This window comes from Scyliorhinus torazame, chromosome 15 (genome assembly GCF_047496885.1).
Source record: "Scyliorhinus torazame isolate Kashiwa2021f chromosome 15, sScyTor2.1, whole genome shotgun sequence".
In the NCBI taxonomy this organism is placed as follows: Eukaryota; Metazoa; Chordata; class Chondrichthyes; order Carcharhiniformes; family Scyliorhinidae; genus Scyliorhinus; species Scyliorhinus torazame.
Genome location: NC_092721.1, coordinates 7,180,809 through 7,199,955, shown reverse-complemented (window position 1 = coordinate 7,199,955; position 19,147 = coordinate 7,180,809). Strand labels below are relative to the sequence as shown.

The following is a 19,147-nucleotide window of genomic DNA, read 5'->3' as shown; positions in this document are numbered from 1 at the left end:
TGTCCAAATTTGGCTGCCATGTGTTCTACCTACATTGCAACAGTGACTGTACTCCAAAAGTGATTCAGTGGCTGTAAAGGATTTTATTCACAACATGCAGACTATACTTACATTGAAGTGAGCTTGTAACACGTCTTAAAATCACAGTTGTAGTAATTCCGCTCTGCGACAGACACAACAACATCCAGATTATCCTGGAGCCCATCTATTGACTCAGGAATTACTGTCTCACTCGGTTTATTATACTGTTGGAGCAAAAATAAGTGTAAAAGCAAAGATGATATTTTATATTACTGAAGGAACTCAAGCTATTGAAAGACACAGTATAGTTTGAGAAAGAGTCTGATGTGAAACTACGGACACCAAATTCTAAAGAAATATACTTTAAAATGTCCTCCCCAAACAGCAAATATTAAGTCTTGCATCATCTTTGCACATTTTCTGTCTACATTTCCCGCTGTTTATAAACTGAAGCTGCTTGCACAGACATATTCTGGTTATTGAGAACACAGCGGTTGAAAACAGTCTGCCGCAACCCAACAAAGTACACCAGGAAGGAGTTTGGTGGAAAGGTTAAGGGAATCTGTGGCAGACTCTGAAGCTTTAGCCTTCCCAGCCTTAGCTTATCCAACTTTAAACCAAAGATATCAGGGCGGTGAAAGATGGTGGAGAGGTAGAGCAGGGTGCATCAGCATACCTGTGGAACCAGATGTGTTTTGGGGGGGCTATGTGGATAAGTCTCCCCTGTATCACCCATGTCTTTACTGGCTCACCCTTGCCCTAATCCCGCATGCTCCTGAATTCCCTCAATAAACCGTGCCATCTCCGCCTTTCTCCTTTAAGACCCTCTCCCCGACACAGTCCAATTATTCTTCTTTCGCTCGTTTCTTTGTCAGATTGCGTCTCTGTGAAGGGCCTTAGTTTGTCTATGCTGTATAAGCTGCAAGTAATAGCTGTGCTGTAATTCCATGCTCTTGTCAGTGGAGGTATAGCAACCCTCTACTGACTGAGGGTTGTCATTACAGTGTGAAAGGTTTCATCAGATAGTTGCCACTATATACAGAATAAATATTCTATTTAGAATAGAAAATATAAAGATACAGACTGAATGTACAACTTTAAACCAGGAATTATATTACGAGTGCCCTGGCCTAATTATTCCCACATTCTTTTTTTAAAATAAATTTAGAGTACCCAATTCTTTTTTTCCAATTAAAGGGCAATTTAGCGTGGCCAATCCACCTACCCTGCACATCTTTTTTGGGGGGTGAGACCCACGCAGACACGGGGAGAATTATCCCCACATTCTGTCTGCACTTCACCTGAAGAGACCACAAGAGGGTAATACACAGCAAGTTGAACAAATATTTTGTTAATATATCTGTTAAAAACAAATAATGAAATATTCAAAGAATATTATTCGCCTCCAAAAAAATCCCGACTAATTAAAATAAATGGTGCCTTTACCTTTTTCAATTTATTTTTGTACAGAAAGTACAACAAATCACATTCTTCTTCAGTGCACTGTTTATTGAAAGGCAATGACTCAAGCAGTTCCTTTTCTAGAGAAGAAAGTTTGAAATGTGATTATCACGCGTGTTAAACCAGCCCCAGCAAAGCACTCATGATTGCAATTGGTCATTCTCATATTGCCTGACTGCCTGGCCATGGCTTTCTTTCAGCTTTGCCCCTTGGCTATTTAATTCCATTCCCGGCTACACTTCACAGCAGGCTGGTGAAGGACAGGGAACTTGAGTCTAGTTGTTTTTTTTAAACTCACTTGAAAGTTTTTCTTTACAGAGACACACTCAACAAATAGTACACCACCAATCAACAACCATTCTTTCAGTTGATTGTTGTATCAATTATCTCAGAATCTGTTGATGCAAAACCTTTTCCAAGATTCAAGCTTCAGCTAATGTGGTAAAAGCCTAAATGGAACAGGGGATTTGTTGGTGAGGTTCCTCCACAGACAAACACAGCCTTGGGAGCAGACAGCAGGGGTTGGAGAAGTGTCCTGTAGAGTCCCATGGGGATCAGAGCCTGCAGGGTGAGAAGTACGGGGTGGAGAATTAGCTGGATAAATGTTACAGTTCCAGCTGACCCCAAGCTCCCATTCAGCAAGGACAGCACCGCAGTCTTGTGAATTCACCTCCCATATCGGAGAACAGCTAATCCTCAGAGGATTTAGCCTGGGAGTAAAAGTGCTCTGATCTTTAATCCATTGACATGCCTCAAATCACTACAGCTTCCTGATTATCCCGATTTTAATTCTGCATTGAAAGACATGCGCCCCAATCACTAAGGGCCAACTAACCACCATCCCTTCTCCTGGATAGATAGGAACAGGACATAAAGCCCCCCCGAGCCTGTCGCGCCATTCAACTGATAGATCCATCTGATGGGAAACCAGAGGAGAATATGAAGGAGAAAGGATTGGATTTGCGGATAGGGTTAGTTAAAGCAGGCTGGGAGGAGACTCACATGGGAGTATAAACATTCAAATTAGTTGATCTAAATGTCTTGTTTCTGTGCTTTAAACATTTTGCAGTTAACACCATTATATATTAGTTATTCTGAGTTTCAAAGCCAGGGCTCAAGAGTGTGGACAGGGACAAACCCCTGTAGCCATCTAAGATGGCCACCTGCAAAGGACCATGGGAATTACGGCCAACCCAGGACTCAGACAGATACAGAGCCTATGTGTATCTGAAACACAGGTAACCAGACCTGATCAAAACCCCCGCTCGTTTGCATTTTAATGGTCCATTTTCCCAGGACAATAGAACTCCAATCAAGCAACCGGTGCAGCCACAGACTGATCGGTGCCACTCCCCTTACTCCGAAAGCACAACTGACAAGGTCAGTGACCGCTAAGGATCTGCCCAGCCACCAAGGCACCCGCCCATTTATTGGCCGAAATCGAAGACAGTGATCAGAGCCCTGTCGAACTATTGGGTCCAAAGTTAAGAGTGTGAAATCCCAGAAGGGCAAAAGAGAGCGCAGCCATGTGTTCTGTCTCTTTTGGATCCGGCCTGTGCCAACCCAATTGCAGCAGGAACAGCCAGCCAAATTCAAGACCAAGGATCGCTACCTGATAGCTGAGCCCACCAGAGACAGATCCACTTTCTTCGAATCAGCCAAGTGAAATCCAGATAAAGGCCTTATCCATTTGCACAGTGCCGGTCGCCCTGAAGTTAAGTATAGGTTATTGTAGCTGAAAGGTGTAGTTTAACTCGTAGTAGATATTATGTTTGCATGTTGAGATAACTCTTGTGTGTGTAAATAAACCATCTTTTGAACTAACTAACTGGTCGTGTGGTCATTTGATCGATATAAGGGAAAGCTTGTGGTTCACCAAGATAAATAGAAATACCCACAGTATTGGCGACGCTGTTGGGACCGAAACAGGGCAACATTATTGGCGTCACTGGGTGGGAAAAACACCAACACCCCTAATCCAGCTCCTTGCCTGCTCCAAAAACCGATTCAAATTGACCTGATGGCATTTTGTCTGTGATAAGATTAGCTGAAAAGATTTCTCTTAATATCTCTATGGGATAGAGAAAGAGACTGAGAAAGGTCCTTAAAGCAGTTGATTGCTTTTGAGAAATCAGGGGGGACAGATTCCGAGCCTCAAAAGTGCAGAATCTATGACAAATATGTGAATGAAACAAACTTCCCATGAATTTGATATCGGACCACAGCAAGTTTCAGTCAGCAAAGCAAATGGTAGCAAAGTAACAGGTGCTCAAACCTTCCTGCGCTGTCAGCATGTGGTGTGACGTCAACAGGTCAAACGCTTCAAAACAACACACATCAAGCTTCAATGCTTCTCTGTAGCTGTTTGTGGCCAGGGGCCGGTTATCCATAGCATCATAGATCTTCCCTCGCAAAAGGCAAATCGAGCTCTTGATCTAACGGGAAACATTCCAGGAAGTTAAAACACAATCAATACTATTCAACAAAAGTCAAAAATGCACATCAAACCAAATCACCTTTACATTAGGTGCTTTGCACTATCAATAGCAGACATTATCTTTAAATTACAATCAGTGCAATATAAATTTGCAAATGTATTAAAAAATATTCAAACATGCCAATCAACTAACTGCTGTCCCTTCTCCAAGAAGGGTAGGGGCTGAATGAACAGGCCATTCAGCGCCTCCAAGTCTGTTCTGCCATTCAATTAGATCATGTCTGATCTGTGCTTCAACTCCATTTAGCTGCCTTTTCCTGATACACTGGCCAGTCCTGAAATCTCCACCTGACACCCACACCTCTCCCACACACACTCCTCCAAACATCCACAGCTTTTTAGGGGACAGAATTCCAGTTTCCCCTCTGTGGAAAAAGGCATTTCCTGATTTTTGCTCCAAAATGATCGAGCCCTAATCACCTCTGCCACTGAAGATGGGTGGAATTAGTGTTTGCGCCCGTTCGTTTGTCTGTAAATATATCCAAAAACAACAGATGGATTCCAACAAACGTTGGTGCAGATATAGAGTATAATCCATGGAAAAAAGGATTCATTCTGGTAAAAACAAGGACCCAGATCCTGAAACTTTTCTTTTAAAAAAGTATCCATTACCATTGGGAGGTAAACTACAGACGAACGAGGGGAGGAACAATAACCACACAAAGACACAGAAGGAAGAAACTGGGGACAACCCCTACCACCCACATACTTCCAGCATGGAATCAGGGCACGGCAGGAATGCTGGCTGATTTTCCCCCTCACTAACCAAGGATGCTGGAGCCAGTTACAGCCCCAGGGCTCAGCACAGCTAATTCTGCGCAGAGTAGAGGTCGAATCTGAAACACTCTCAGCCTGAGGGTTCAGTAATATCGGATATAAAATCACAGAACCATTTGGTGAGTGGGGCACCCTTTAATCAGGGGGGACAAAAAAACAAAGACAGGAGGTTACATGCAGCAGAGGCTGTGGTAGCACTACGTGACTCACTGCAGCAGGGGACAATCCCCAGTCAATAGATGCTTCTTTGATCTTGTTGTCAACCTTGGCATTTTTCTCCACTATTATTTTGTTGATTGGTTCTTGCATATCCAGAATGTCAAGGGCTTGCTGATATTCCTTGGCTGCATACTTTTTGTGACAGAAAAATAAAAGGAAAAACAAGATTTCAATGCAGCTTTAGTCATCAAGAGTGGATAATATTATACAAGGATACGCTAGTGAGCTGTGTGAATTCCGCACTGACAACAGTTCCATCTTTGAGAAAAGTCTGGGGCTCCTGTCACTTATTCTCTGGACTAGGACCCAAAGCCACAAGCTGTTCACTCATAGGTAACAGCCAGCCACTAGGGCATGGCTGATATTTCTTTAAATAAACACTCAAATATTCTGCCTAATGTTCAGTCAGCCGATGCTTTAGTTACTGAAAGTTCATACAAAGGGGAAATATTAATCCTTTGCCAAAATGTAAACAGGAGCTCAGGCAACAGCAAGTTTTATAAAAAAGCATCTTCTGTGCCACTCGGTTGCTTTATCGTCCAAATATTTATATTAGAGGATAAATATTTAGGTATTTGTTGGGAAAAGGTATATCCATGTGGATGAGTTAGTCCAACTGGACGGCACAACTCAATGGAGTACCTCACTAAAGGGCCAGCGAACAGATCTAATTTGCTTAATGATGGCATCTCTACAGTGCAGAAAGCAGCCATTTGGCATGTCGAGTGTGCACCGCCCCTCCAAAAAAACAACGTATCGAGGCCCATTCCCATATCCCCACCTAACCCTTACAACATCCCTGGCCACTCACTAAGGGACAATTTATCATGGCCAATCCAGCTAACCTGCACATCTTTGGACTGAGAGGGGAAACCGGAGCACCCGGAGGAAACCCACACAGACACGGGGAGAACGTGCAGACTCTGTACAATCGCCCTGGCACTGTGAGGCAACAGTGCTAACCACTGTGCCACCGGCACTGTGAGGCAGCAGTGCTAACCACTAAACCGCCCTGGCACCGTGAGGTAGCAGTGCTAACTACCATGCCACCGTGCCGGCCTGGCGCCGTGAGGCAGCAGTGCTAACCACTGTGCCGCCCTGGCATCATGAGGTAGCAGTGCTAACCACTGTGCCGCCCTGGCATCATGAGGTAGCAGTGCTAACCACTGTGCCACCGTGCCGCCCTGGCGCTATGAGGCAGCAGTGCTAACCACCGTGCCACCATGCACTGTTGAGTGTTCTTTTCTGCTGCACCGATGACACATTGGGACCAGGCTGTAGCGTAAAGAGAGACTTGATCTCCAAGCACCCAATAGTCAGAGCTGTGTTTGTTCATACAATAGACAGAAAATTAACTTCTCGGCCAGGTCCGACTTTCCCAAAATAATCCAACCATATTTAATTCATTCAGCAATTTATTAAGTTAAAGGCACAATGTAATCATAAAACGTACAAGATATTTCACAGGAGCGTTACAAAACAAAGACACTGAACCACGTAGAGAGTCGAGTTCAGATGATCTCATGCTTGCTGAAAGATGTAGATTTTTAAGGAGCACCTCAAAAGAGGTCAGTGAAAAGGGGAAGCGGAGAGTGCAGGGAGGGAATTTGGAGCTTGGGGCACAGCCAGCTGAAGGCATGGTCGCCAATGGTGAAGTGGTCAAAATAGGGGATTCGCACAAGACCAGAATTAAAGGGGAGTAGATATCTCAAAGGTTTCTGGGGCTGGGGGAGCAAGGACAAGGAGGACTGTAAATATCTATTTTCAAATCCAAGACCAGGGGCCAGTGTAGGTCAGCGAGCACAGGCAGCAGAGCTCTGAATAACCTCAACTTCAGGGAGGGTCGGATACAGGAGCCAAACAGGGGTGCACTGACATAGTCGAGCCCAGAGGTAACAAAAGTATGGGTGAGAATTCAGCACCAGATGTTGCTATGGGCGATGTTACAGAGGTGAAATCAATGGTGATTCATGATATGGACATCACTGGCAAGGCCTGAATTAATTGCCCACCCCTACCTAATTACTCTTGAAAGAATACAACTGGATCACTTAGAGGGCAGTTCTTTAATGTATTATTTATACACAGGATGCGGGAGTCGCTGGCTAGACCAGCATTTGTCGCCCATTCCGAATTGCCCTCTGAGAAGGTGGTGGTGAGCTGCCTTCTTGACCCGCAGCAATCCACGTGGTGCAGGTACATCCAGAGTGCTGTTAGGGAAGGAGTTCCAGGATTTTGACCCGAGTTAAGAGTCAACCACATTGCTGTGGGTCTGGAGTCACGTGTAGGCCAGACTGGGTAAGGACGGCAGATTTCCTTCCCTAAAGGACATTAGTGACCCAGATGAGATTTTACACAAACTGGTAGTGTAAAGATTTTATTTAATTGAATTTAAATTCTCCAGCTGCTGCTGTGGGTTTTGAACTCATGTCTCTAGGTGATTAGTCCGGGCCTCTCAATTAGCAGTCCAGTAACATGACCACTCTGCCAAGTCTCAACAGGGGGTTATAGCTTGACGTATTCCTGGAGGTGTGATCAAAAGTTCACAACTGTTTATGAATTTACCTTAGCATGACTCCAAATCAAATATTTGTTCCACAGCGAGATAAATATCATTTATAAATTAAAACAAGAACACAAGAGAATGAAAAGATTTAAGGATCAGGAATAAAGCAGAACTCACTTTTTGTATGGAACAGTTAAAACGTATATTACTCACGTGACACTGAGCAGCAAAGTAGCGACAGGCTCCATAGATCTGTGGGCAGGAGGCAAAACAAGAGACATTTATAATAAGAATTTTTATTAGTGTCACAAGTAGGCTCACATTAACACTGCAATGAAGTTACTGTGAAAATCCCCTTGTCGCCACATTCCAGTGTCTATTCGGGCACACAGAGGGAGAATTCAGAATGTCCAATTCACCGAACAAGCACGTCTTTACAGCACCAGAATATTCTGCTCCATGTTATGAGCGATTATTAAAACTGTCCAGTGAAAAGGCAGCCAGTTCATAATTATAACTTAATAGAGGTCTTTAAAAAGTATGAAGAAGTTCAGTTAAGTAAACACAAGGGACAATCTTTCCATTTGTGGGGAAGTCAAGAACTAGGAAGTGATAAATATAAGAAAGTCACTAATGGGCAGCACGGTGACACAGTGGAGTTACTGTGAAAAATCCCCAGTCGCCACATTCCGGCGCCTGTTCGGGTACACAGAGGGAGAATTCAGAATGTCCAATTCACCTCACAGCGCGTCTTTGCGGGACTTGTGGGAGGAAACCGGAGCACCCGGTGGAAACCCACGCAGTCATGGGGAGAACGTGCAGACTCCGCACACACAGTGACCCAAGCCGGGAATCCAACCCGGCTCCCTGGCGCTGTGAAGCAACAGTGCTAACCACTGTGCTAGGCTATCCAACAGAAAATTCAAGAGAAACTAATTTACCAAGAGGGTGGTGAGAATATGGAACTCGCTACCACAGGTTGAAGTGAATTGTAAAGATACATAGAAGAGGAAGCTGAATAAACATATTTGGGAGAAAAGAATAGAATGATATGCTGACAGGGAGAGGAGAGGGTGTGAAGATGATCATACAAAGCACTCGACCATAAGACACACAAGCAGAAGTGGGCCATTGGGCCCATCAACTCTGCTCCAGCATTCAATGAGATTCAAGACCGATTTGATAATCCTCAACTCCACTTTCCCGCCGCATAATCCTTGATTCTCTTACTGATTAAAAATCTGTCTATCTCAGCCTTGAACATACTTTTCTTTTTAAATATTTCGATTGGTTTTCATATGTATTTGTAACAAGAAAAGGACACTAAGAAAAATAAAGGAAAATAAACAGGTATGAACACATACAAAACATATACATGGACGAGGCACATTAATCAGTTGTTACAGCCATACTGTTAACTATATACATGTGCCTTGAACGTATTTAACGACCCAGCCTCCACAGCTCTCTGTGGTAAAGAATTCCACAGATTCACTCCCCTCGGAGAAGAAATTCCTCCTCATCTGTGTCTTACAATGGCGACCCTTTACCCTGAGATTGTCTCCTCTGGTCCTAGGCTCTCCCACAAGGGGAACAACCTCTCAGCATCGGCCCTGTCAAACCCCCTGAGAATCCGACATGTCTCAATAAGGTCGCCTCTCATTCTTCTAAACTCCAGCGAGCACAGGCCCAACCTACTCAACCTCTCCTCAGAAGAAAATCCCTCCATATCCGGGATCAACCGAGTGAACCTTCTCTGGACTGCCTCCAATGCCAGAATATTTTTCCTTCGACGAGGGGACCAAAACCGTTCACACTAACATGGACCAGATGGAGCAAATGGTTGGTTTGGGTGCAGTAAATTCCATGTTATTCCTTTATAATCCATGCAGACAAAACAAAAGTGGCAGGTTCTGCAGAAAACAAGTGGACAGTTGCACAATCTGAAGTTACCTGAATAATTATAAGTATTGAAAGTTCTTTGGTCCCAGAGTCACAGACTACCCAAAACAGGTGGTCAAGAATTCTTCAGTGATTTTATAGTAGATAATTAAGAAGCAACAGTTTAGATAGCATAATTTAAATAGGCAGAAAAGACATACGATTCTGGACGACCTATACCAGGTGAGAACGGTTGACTGGCTGTGGTGGGGGAAGCAGGGGGTGGTGCAGATCACCACGGTTGGCAAGGACAGTCCCTTCAGAGCGGTTTACTGGTCTCAGATCGGACAAATGAATGGATGAAGCTCCATAGGTGGAAATGGCAGCCTCCGTCAGCTCGCCATAGTGTTAGGCCGAAGCCAATACAGGTCATTCCCAAAAGCTCTCTTCTGAAGTCTTCTTGAGCTAACCAAGGTGTTCAGTCAGAGGCAGCATTGGTCCACCTCAAGAAACTCTCTTCTGTCCAAAGTGATTTTTGCTTCACAAAAGTCCATTTAAATGCCTTATTTCTGGAAGGCTTATGTTGTCTTTCGGCAAGGGACAGATATTCAAGGTGGCTTTGCCTGCTTGTTCATTTAAAGAAAAGTTTTTAAAAATTATCTATTTTTTCCAATATATGTTTTTAATAGTTACTTATTCCCGCTATCTGTCAGAAGCTCATGAAGTCATCTTGTGGCTTATCGAGGACGTTCCGTTTAACCTTCAAAAGTTTACATACGGATCACACGGCCATCTCTCCTCCCCCACCCCGGTCTTATCAGGATGAACAATGTCTTGTTTCAGAGCCTGTGCTGGAGACAGGTCCTTGGCAGAGGTGATGAATGACCTTGGCTGTTGTGGCTTTTTCAGCCAGGCAGCTGCTATGGAACCTTTCTTTATGTGAGAGAGAACTATTCCTTGAATATTCAATAAATTTCTTAGGATTTTCTGAACTTGAGACACAGAAATTTCTTACAGCGTGAATATGTGGGAAAGAATTCATACCTTATCAAGTTTGCGCGATCTAATAGCGTGGGCAGCCCTGTGGTACTGAGCTGTGAGGTAAAGGCACTGGGACAGCCAGTAGATATCCTGGGGTTCCTCTGCAACAGAAAATAAAATTACAACATTCCAGGCATCAACATTGCAACTAGGCACCAAATGCAGCTGCCTTACAGGCAGAGTCTGCACACAGCGAGCTGCGTTACAGGCAGAGTCAGCACACAGCGAGCTGCCTTACAGGCAGTGTCAGCAAACAGCGAGCTGTCTTAGAGGCAGGGCCAGCAAACAGCGAGCTGCCTTACACAGTGTCAGCACACGGAGAGCTGCCTTACACAGCGTCAGCACACAGCGAGCTGCCTTACACAGGGCCGGCACACAGCGAGCTGCCTTACAGGCAGAGTCAGCACACAGCGTTACAGGCAGGGCCAGCACACGGCGAGCTGCCTTACACAGGGCCAGCACACAGCGAGCTTTTTACAGGCAGGGCCAGCACACAGCGAGCTGCCTTACACAGGGTCAGCACACAGTGAGCTGCGTTACAGGCAGGGCCAGCACACGGCGAGCTGCCTTACAGGCAGAGTCAGCACACAGCGAGCTGCCTTACACAGGGCCAGCACACAGCGAGCTGCCTTACACAGGGCCAGCACACAGCAAGCTGCCTTACACAGGGTCAGCACACAGCGAGCTGCCTTACACAGGGCCAGCACACAGCGAGCTGCGTTACACAGGGTCAGCACACAGCGAGCTGCTTTACACAGGGTCAGCACACAGCGAGCTGCCTTACACAGGGCCAGCACACAGCGAGCTGCCTTACAGACAGGGTCAGCACACAGCGAGCTGCCTTACACAGGGTCAGCACACGGCGAGCTGCCTTACAGACAGGGTCAGCACACAGCGAGCTGCCTTACACAGGGCCAGCACACAGCGAGCTGCCTTACACAGGGCCAGCACACGGCGAGCTGCCTTACACAGGGCCAGCACACAGCGAGTTGCCTTACACAGGGCCAGCACACAGCGAGCTGCCTTACACAGGGCCAGCACACGGCGAGCTGCCTTACACAGGGCCAGCACACGGCGAGCTGCCTTACACAGGGCCAGCACACAGCGAGCTGCCTTACACAGGGCCAGCACACGGCGAGCTGCCTTACACAGGGCCAGCACACGGCGAGCTGCCTTACACAGGGCCAGCACACAGCGAGCTGCCTTACACAGGGTCAGCACACGGCGAGCTGCCTTAAACAGGGCCAGCACACGGCGAGCTGCCTTACACAGGGCCAGCACACAGCGAGCTGCGTTACACAGGGTCAGCAAACGGCGAACTGCCTTACACAGGGTCAGCACACAGCGAGCTGCCTTACACAGGGCCAGCACACAGCGAGCTGCCTTACACAGGGCCAGCACACAGCGAGCTGCCTTACACAGGGCCAGCACACAGCGAGCTGCCTTACACAGGGTCAGCACACAGCGAGCTGCCTTACACAGGGCCAGCACACGGCGAGCTGCCTTACACAGGGTCAGCACACAGCGAGCTGCCTTACACAGCGTCAGCACACAGCGAGCTGCCTTACACAGGGCCGGCACACAGCGAGCTGCCTTACAGGCAGAGTCAGCACACAGCGAGCTGCGTTACAGGCAGGGCCAGCAAACGGCGAGCTGCCTTACACAGGGCCAGCACACAGCGAGCTTTTTACAGGCAGGGCCAGCACACAGCGAGCTGCCTTACACAGGGTCAGCACACAGTGAGCTGCGTTACAGGCAGGGCCAGCACACGGCGAGCTGCCTTACAAGCAGAGTCAGCACACAGCGAGCTGCCTTACACAGGGCCAGCACACAGCAAGCTGCCTTACACAGGGTCAGCACACAGCGAGCTGCCTTACACAGGGCCAGCACACAGCGAGCTGCGTTACACAGGGTCAGCACACAGCGAGCTGCTTTACACAGGGTCAGCACACAGCGAGCTGCCTTACACAGGGCCAGCACACAGCGAGCTGCCTTACAGACAGGGTCAGCACACAGCGAGCTGCCTTACACAGGGTCAGCACACGGCGAGCTGCCTTACAGACAGGGTCAGCACACAGCGAGCTGCCTTACACAGGGCCAGCACACAGCGAGCTGCCTTACACAGGGCCAGCACACGGCGAGCTGCCTTACACAGGGCCAGCACACAGCGAGTTGCCTTACACAGGGCCAGCACACAGCGAGCTGTCTTACACAGGGCCAGCACACGGCGAGCTGCCTTACACAGGGCCAGCACACGGCGAGCTGCCTTACACAGGGCCAGCACACGGCGAGCTGCCTTACACAGGGTCAGCACACGGCGAGCTGCCTTACACAGGGCCAGCACACAGCGAGCTGCCTTACACAGGGTCAGCAAACGGCGAGCTGCCTTACACAGGGCCAGCACACGGCGAGCTGCCTTACACAGGGCCAGCACACAGCGAGCTGCCTTACACAGGGTCAGCACACAGCGAGCTGCCTTACACAGGGCCAGCACACGGCGAGCTGCCTTACACAGGGCCAGCACACAGCGAGCTGCGTTACACAGGGTCAGCAAACGGCGAACTGCCTTACACAGGGTCAGCACACGGCGAGCTGCCTTACACAGGGCCAGCACATGGCGAGCTGCCTTACACAGGGTCAGCACACAGCGAGCTGCCTTACACAGGGTCAGCACACAGCGAGCTGCCTTACAGGCAGGGTCAGCACACGGCGAGCTGCCTTACACAGTGTCAGCACACGGCGAGCTGCCTTACACAGGGTCAGCACACAGCGAGCTGCCTTACACAGGGTCAGCACACAGCGAGCTGCCTTACACAGGGTCAGCACACGGCGAGCTGCCTTACACAGGGTCAGCACACAGCGAGCTGCCTTACACAGTGTCAGCACACAGCAAGCTGCCTTACACAGAGTCACTACACAGCGAGCTGCCTTACACAGGGCCAGCACACGGCGAGCTGCCTTACAGACAGGGCCTGCACACAGCGAGCTGCCTTACACAGGGCCAGCAAACGGCGAGCTGCCTTACACAGGGCAAGCACACGGCGAGCTGCCTTACAGGCAGGGTCAGCACACAGCGAGCTGCCTTACAGGCAGGGTCAGCACACAGCGAGCTGCCTTACACAGGGTCAGCACACGGCGAGCTGCCTTACACAGGGCCAGCACACGACGAGCTGCCTTACAGACAGGGACAGCACACAGCGAGCTGCCTTACACAGGGCCAGCACACGGCGAGCTGCCTTACACAGGGTCAGCACACGGCGAGCTGCCTTACACAGGGTCAGCACACAGCGAGCTGCCTTACACAGTGTCAGCACACAGCGAGCTGCCTTACAGGCAGGGTCAGCACACAGCAAGCTGCCTTACACAGGGTCAGCACACGGCGAGCTGCCTTACACAGGGTCAGCACACGGCGAGCTGCCTTACACAGGGTCAGCACACAGCGAGCTGCCTTACACAGGGTCAGCACACAGCGAGCTGCCTTACACAGGGTCAGCACACAGCGAGCTGCCTTACAGGCAGGGTCAGCACACAGCAAGCTGCCTTACACAGGGTCAGCACACGGCGAGCTGCCTTACACAGGGTCTGCACACGGTGAGCTGCCTTACACAGGGCCAGCACACGGCGAGCTGCCTTACACAGGGTCAGCACACAGCGAGCTGCCTTACGCAGGGTCAGCACACAGCGAGCTGCCTTACACAGGGTCAGCACACAGCGAGCTGCCTTTCACAGGGTCAGCACACGGCGAGCTGCCTTACAGGCAGTGTCAGCACACGGCGAGCTGCCTTACACAGGGTCAGCACACAGCGAGCTGCCTTACACAGGGTCAGCACACAGCGAGCTGCCTTACACAGGGTCAGCACACAGCGAGCTGCCTTCCACAGGGTCAGCACACGGCGAGCTGCCTTACACAGGGTCAGCACACAGCGAGCTGCCTTACACAGGGCCAGCACACAGCGAGCTGCCTTACACAGTGTCAGCACACAGCGAGCTGCCTTACACAGTGTCAGCACACAGCGAGCTGCCTTACACAGGGTCAGCACACGGCGAGCTGCCTTACGGACAGGGCCTGCACACAGCGAGCTGCCTTACACAGGGCCAGCACACGGCGAGCTGCCTTACAGACAGGGCCTGCACACAGCGAGCTGCCTTACACAGGGCCAGCAAACGGCGAGCTGCCTTACACAGGGCCAGCACACGGCGAGCTGCCTTACAGGCAGGGTCAGCACACAGCGAGCTGCCTTACAGGCAGGGTCAGCACACAGCGAGCTGCCTTACAGGCAGGGTCAGCACACGGCGAGCTGCCTTACACAGGGTCAGCACACGGCGAGCTGCCTTACACAGGGCCAGCACAAGGCGAGCTGCCTTTCACAGGGTCAGCACACAGCGAGCTGCCTTACAGACAGGGTCAGCACACGGCGAGCTGCCTTACACAGGGCCAGCACACGGCGAGCTGCCTTACAGACAGGGACAGCACACAGCGAGCTGCCTTACACAGGGCCAGCACACGGCGAGCTGCCTTACACAGGGTCAGCACACGGCGAGCTGCCTTACACAGGGTCAGCACACGGCGAGCTGCCTTACACAGGGTCAGCACACAGCGAGCTGCCTTACAGGCAGGGTCAGCACACAGCAAGCTGCCTTACAGGCAGGGTCAGCACACAGCGAGCTGCCTTACACAGGGTCAGCACACGGCGAGCTGCCTTACACAGGGCCAGCACACGGCGAGCTGCCTTACACAGGGCCAGCACACGGCGAGCTGCCTTACACAGGGTCAGCACACAGCGAGCTGCCTTACACAGGGCCAGCACACAGCGAGCTGCCTTACACAGGGCCAGCACACGGCGAGCTGCCTTACACAGGGCCAGCACACGGCGAGCTGCCTTACACAGGGTCAGCACACAGCGAGTTGCCTTACACAGGGCCAGCACACAGCGAGCTGCCTTACACAGGGTCAGCACACAGCGAGCTGCCTTACACAGGGCCAGCACACGGCGAGCTGCCTTACAGGCAGGGTCAGCACACGGCGAGCTGCCTTACACAGGGTCAGCACACAGCGAGTTGCCTCACACAGGGTCAGCACACAGCGAGCTCCCTTACACAGGGCCAGCACACGGCGAGCTGCCTTACACAGGGTCAGCACACAGCGAGTTGCCTTACACAGGGCCAGCACACAGCGAGCTGCCTTACACAGGGTCAGCACACAGCGAGCTGCCTTACACAGGGCCAGCACACGGCGAGCTGCCTTACAGGCAGGGTCAGCACACGGCGAGCTGCCTTACACAGGGCCAGCACACGGCGAGCTGCCTTACACAGGGCCAGCACACAGCGAGCTACCTTACAGGCAGGGTCAGCACACAGCGAGCTGCCTTACACAGGGTCAGCACACAGCAAGCTGCCTTACACAGGGCCAGCACAAGGCGAGCTGCCTTACCCAGGGTCAGCACACAGCGAGCTGCATTACACAGGGCCAGCACACAGCGAGCTGCCTTACAGGCAGGGTCAGCACACGGCGAACTGCCTTATACAGGGCCAGCACACGGCGAGCTGCCTTACACAGGGTCAGCACACAGCGAGCTGCATTACACAGGGCCAGCACACAGCGAGCTGCCTTACAGGCAGGGTCAGCACACAGAGAGCTGCCTTACACAGGGCCAGCACACAGCGAGCTGCCTTACAGGCAGGGTCAGCACACAGCGAGCTGCCTTACACAGGGTCAGCACACAGCGAGCTGCCTTACACAGGGCCAGCACACAGCGAGCTGCCTTACACAGGGCCAGCACACAGCGAGCTGCCTTACACAGGGTCAGCACACAGCGAGCTGCCTTACACAGGGTCAGCACACAGCGAGCTGCCTTACACAGGGTCAGCACACAGCGAGCTGCCTTACACAGGGTCAGCACACAGCGAGCTACCTTACACAGGGCCAGCACACAGCAAGCTGCCTTACACAGGGTCAGCACACAGCGAGCTGCCTTACACAGGGCCAGCACACAGCGAGCTGCGTTACAGGCAGGGCCAGCACACAGCGAGCTGCCTTACACAGGGTCAGCACACAGCGAGCTGCCTTACACAGGGCCAGCACACAGCAAGCTGCGTTACAGGCAGGGCCAGCACACAGCGAGCTGCCTTACACAGGGTCAGCACACAGCGAGCTGCCTTACACAGGGTCAGCACACAGCAAGCTGCCTTACACAGGGCCAGCACACGGCGAGCTGCCTTACACAGGGTCAGCACACAGCGAGCTGCCTTACAGGCAGGGTCAGCACACAGCGAGCTGCCTTACACAGGGTCAGCACACAGCGAGCTGCCTTGCACAGGGTCAGCACACAGCGAGCTGCCTTACAGGCAGGGTCAGCACACAGCGAGCTGCCTTACACAGGGTCAGCACACAGCGAGCTGCCTTACACAGAGTCAGCACACAGCGAGCTGCCTTACACAGGGCCAGCACACAGCGAGCTGCCTTACACAGGGCCAGCACACAGCGAGCTGCCTTACACAGGGTCAGCACACAGCGAGCTGCCTTACACAGGGTCAGGACACAGCGAGCTGCCTTACAGACAGGGTCAGCACACAGCGAGCTGCCTTACAGGCAGGGTCAGCACACAGCGAGCTGCCTTACACAGGGTCAGCACACAGCGAGCTGCCTTACACAGGGTCAGCACACAGCGAGCTGCCTTACACAGGGTCAGCACACAGCGAGCTGCCTTACAGGCAGGGTCAGCACACAGCGAGCTGCCTTACACAGGGTCAGCACACAGCGAGCTGCCTTACACAGGGTCAGCACACAGCGAGCTGCCTTACACAGGGCCAGCACACAGCGAGCTGCCTTACACAGGGCCAGCACACAGCGAGCTGCCTTACACAGGGCCAGCACACAGCGAGCTGCCTTACACAGAGTCAGCACACAGCGAGCTGCCTTACACAGGGTGAGCACACAGCGATCTGCCTTACACAGGGTCAGCACACAGCGAGCTGCCTTAGACAGGGTCAGCACACGGCGAGCTGCCTTACACAGGGTCAGCACACAGCGAGCTGCCTTACACAGGGCCAGCACACGGCGAGCTGCCTTACAGACAGGGTCAGCACACAGCGAGCTGTCTTACACAGGGCCAGCACACAGCGAGCTGCCTTACACAGGGCCAGCACACGGCGAGCTGCCTTACAGACAGGGTCCGCACACAGCGAGCTGCCTTACACAGGGTGAGCACACAGCGAGCTGCCTTACACAGGGTCAGCACACAGCGAGCTGTCTTACACAGGGCCAGCACACGGCGAGCTGCCTTACACTGGGTCAGCACACAGCGAGCTGCCTTACAGGCAGGGTCAGCACACAGCGAGCTGCCTTACACAGGGCCAGCACACAGCGAGCTGCCTTACACAGGGCCAGCACACAGCGAGCTGCCTTACACAGGGCCAGCACACAGCGAGCTGCCTTACAGACAGGGTCAGCACACAGCGAGCTGCCTTACAGACAGGGTCAGCACACGGCGAGCTGCCTTACAGACAGGGTCAGCACACGGCGAGCTGCCTTACAGACAGGGTCAGCACACAGCGAGCTGCCTTACAGACAGGGTCAGCACACAGCGAGCTGCCTTACACAGGGTCAGCACACAGCGAGCTGCCTTACACAGGGTCAGCACACAGCGAGCTGCCTTACACAGGGTGAGCACACGGCGAGCTGCCTTACACAGGGTCAGCACACGGCGAGCTGCCTTACACAGGGCCAGCACACGGCGAGCTGCCTTACACAGGGCCAGCACACGCGAGCTGCCTTACACAGGGTCAGCACACAGCGAGCTGCCCTGCAGAGTGCCCGTCCCGCCGCGTGCCCGTCCTGCCGAGTGCCCATCCTGCCGAGTGGTAGAGTCATAAAGTTTACAGCACAGAAAGAGGTCATTTGGCCCATCATGTCCACACCGGCCATCAAGCACCGATTTATTTGCCATTTTCCAGCACTTGGCCTTGACCATTATGGTGTTTCGAGTGCTCATCTGAATGGTTGTGAAATGTTGTGAGGGTTTCCGCCTCTACCAACCTTTCAGGCAGCGAGTTCCAGATTATTAACCACCCTCGGGTAAAAGTGTTTTCCCCCAAATCTCCTGCCCCTGACCTTAAATCTATGCTCCTGGTTATTGGCCCCTCTGCTGAGGGCAAACTTTCTCCTTTCCACTCTATGTCCCGCATCATTTTATTTACCTCAATCCGGTCCCCTCTCAGCCTTCTCTGCTCCAAGGAAAACAACCCCAGCCTCTCTTGGTAACTGAAACGTTCCAGCCCAGACAACACCCTGGTGAATCTCCTTACCCTCTCCAGTGCAATCACATCCCTCCAGTATGGTGGTGACCAGAACTGTACACAGTACTCCAGTTGTGGCCTACCCAGCGTTTTATACAGCTCCATCATAACCTCCCTGCTCTTATATTCTGTGTCTAGTGCTGAGACCTAATGTCAGATAAATTAAGAGATCCAAGCATACCTCAACAATTAAAGTGTCAAAAGCATTACAACTTTAAGGAAGGATAAAAACATGAAAAATAATTGCTAGAAAAAATGGAAAACATATTTTCTTTCAATGAAGTAACTGGTTGTTACATGTCACAGGGGTCAGAGAAATTTCAACCAATCTCCATCAGATTTGTATTCTAGGTTTCCCACTCACGTCACGCGGGTACCGCGTGTGGCTCTCAGCACCTCATTACAGAAAGGATGTAATTACATTGGAGAGGGTGCAGAGGAGATTGATG

General features: G+C 51.3%; 1 protein-coding gene across 2 annotated transcripts in view; it reads right to left on the bottom strand.

The window, feature by feature from the left end:
• The window catches only part of cdc16 (cell division cycle 16 homolog (S. cerevisiae)), a 64,860-nt gene that overhangs the window by 40,516 nt on the left and 5,197 nt on the right, over positions 1 to 19,147 (bottom strand). The window contains exons 3-8 of one of the 2 annotated variants that reach the window (XM_072476022.1): positions 10,407 to 10,504; positions 7,695 to 7,733; positions 4,967 to 5,107; positions 3,758 to 3,917; positions 1,468 to 1,562; positions 112 to 245 (exon numbers count right to left, since the gene is read on the bottom strand). In XM_072476022.1, the coding sequence (XP_072332123.1) occupies positions 112 to 245; positions 1,468 to 1,562; positions 3,758 to 3,917; positions 4,967 to 5,107; positions 7,695 to 7,733; positions 10,407 to 10,504 (667 nt within the window). The remainder of the gene's footprint in view (positions 1 to 111; positions 246 to 1,467; positions 1,563 to 3,757; positions 3,918 to 4,966; positions 5,108 to 7,694; positions 7,734 to 10,406; positions 10,505 to 19,147) is intronic. The other variant, XM_072476023.1, reaches the window with a different exon arrangement.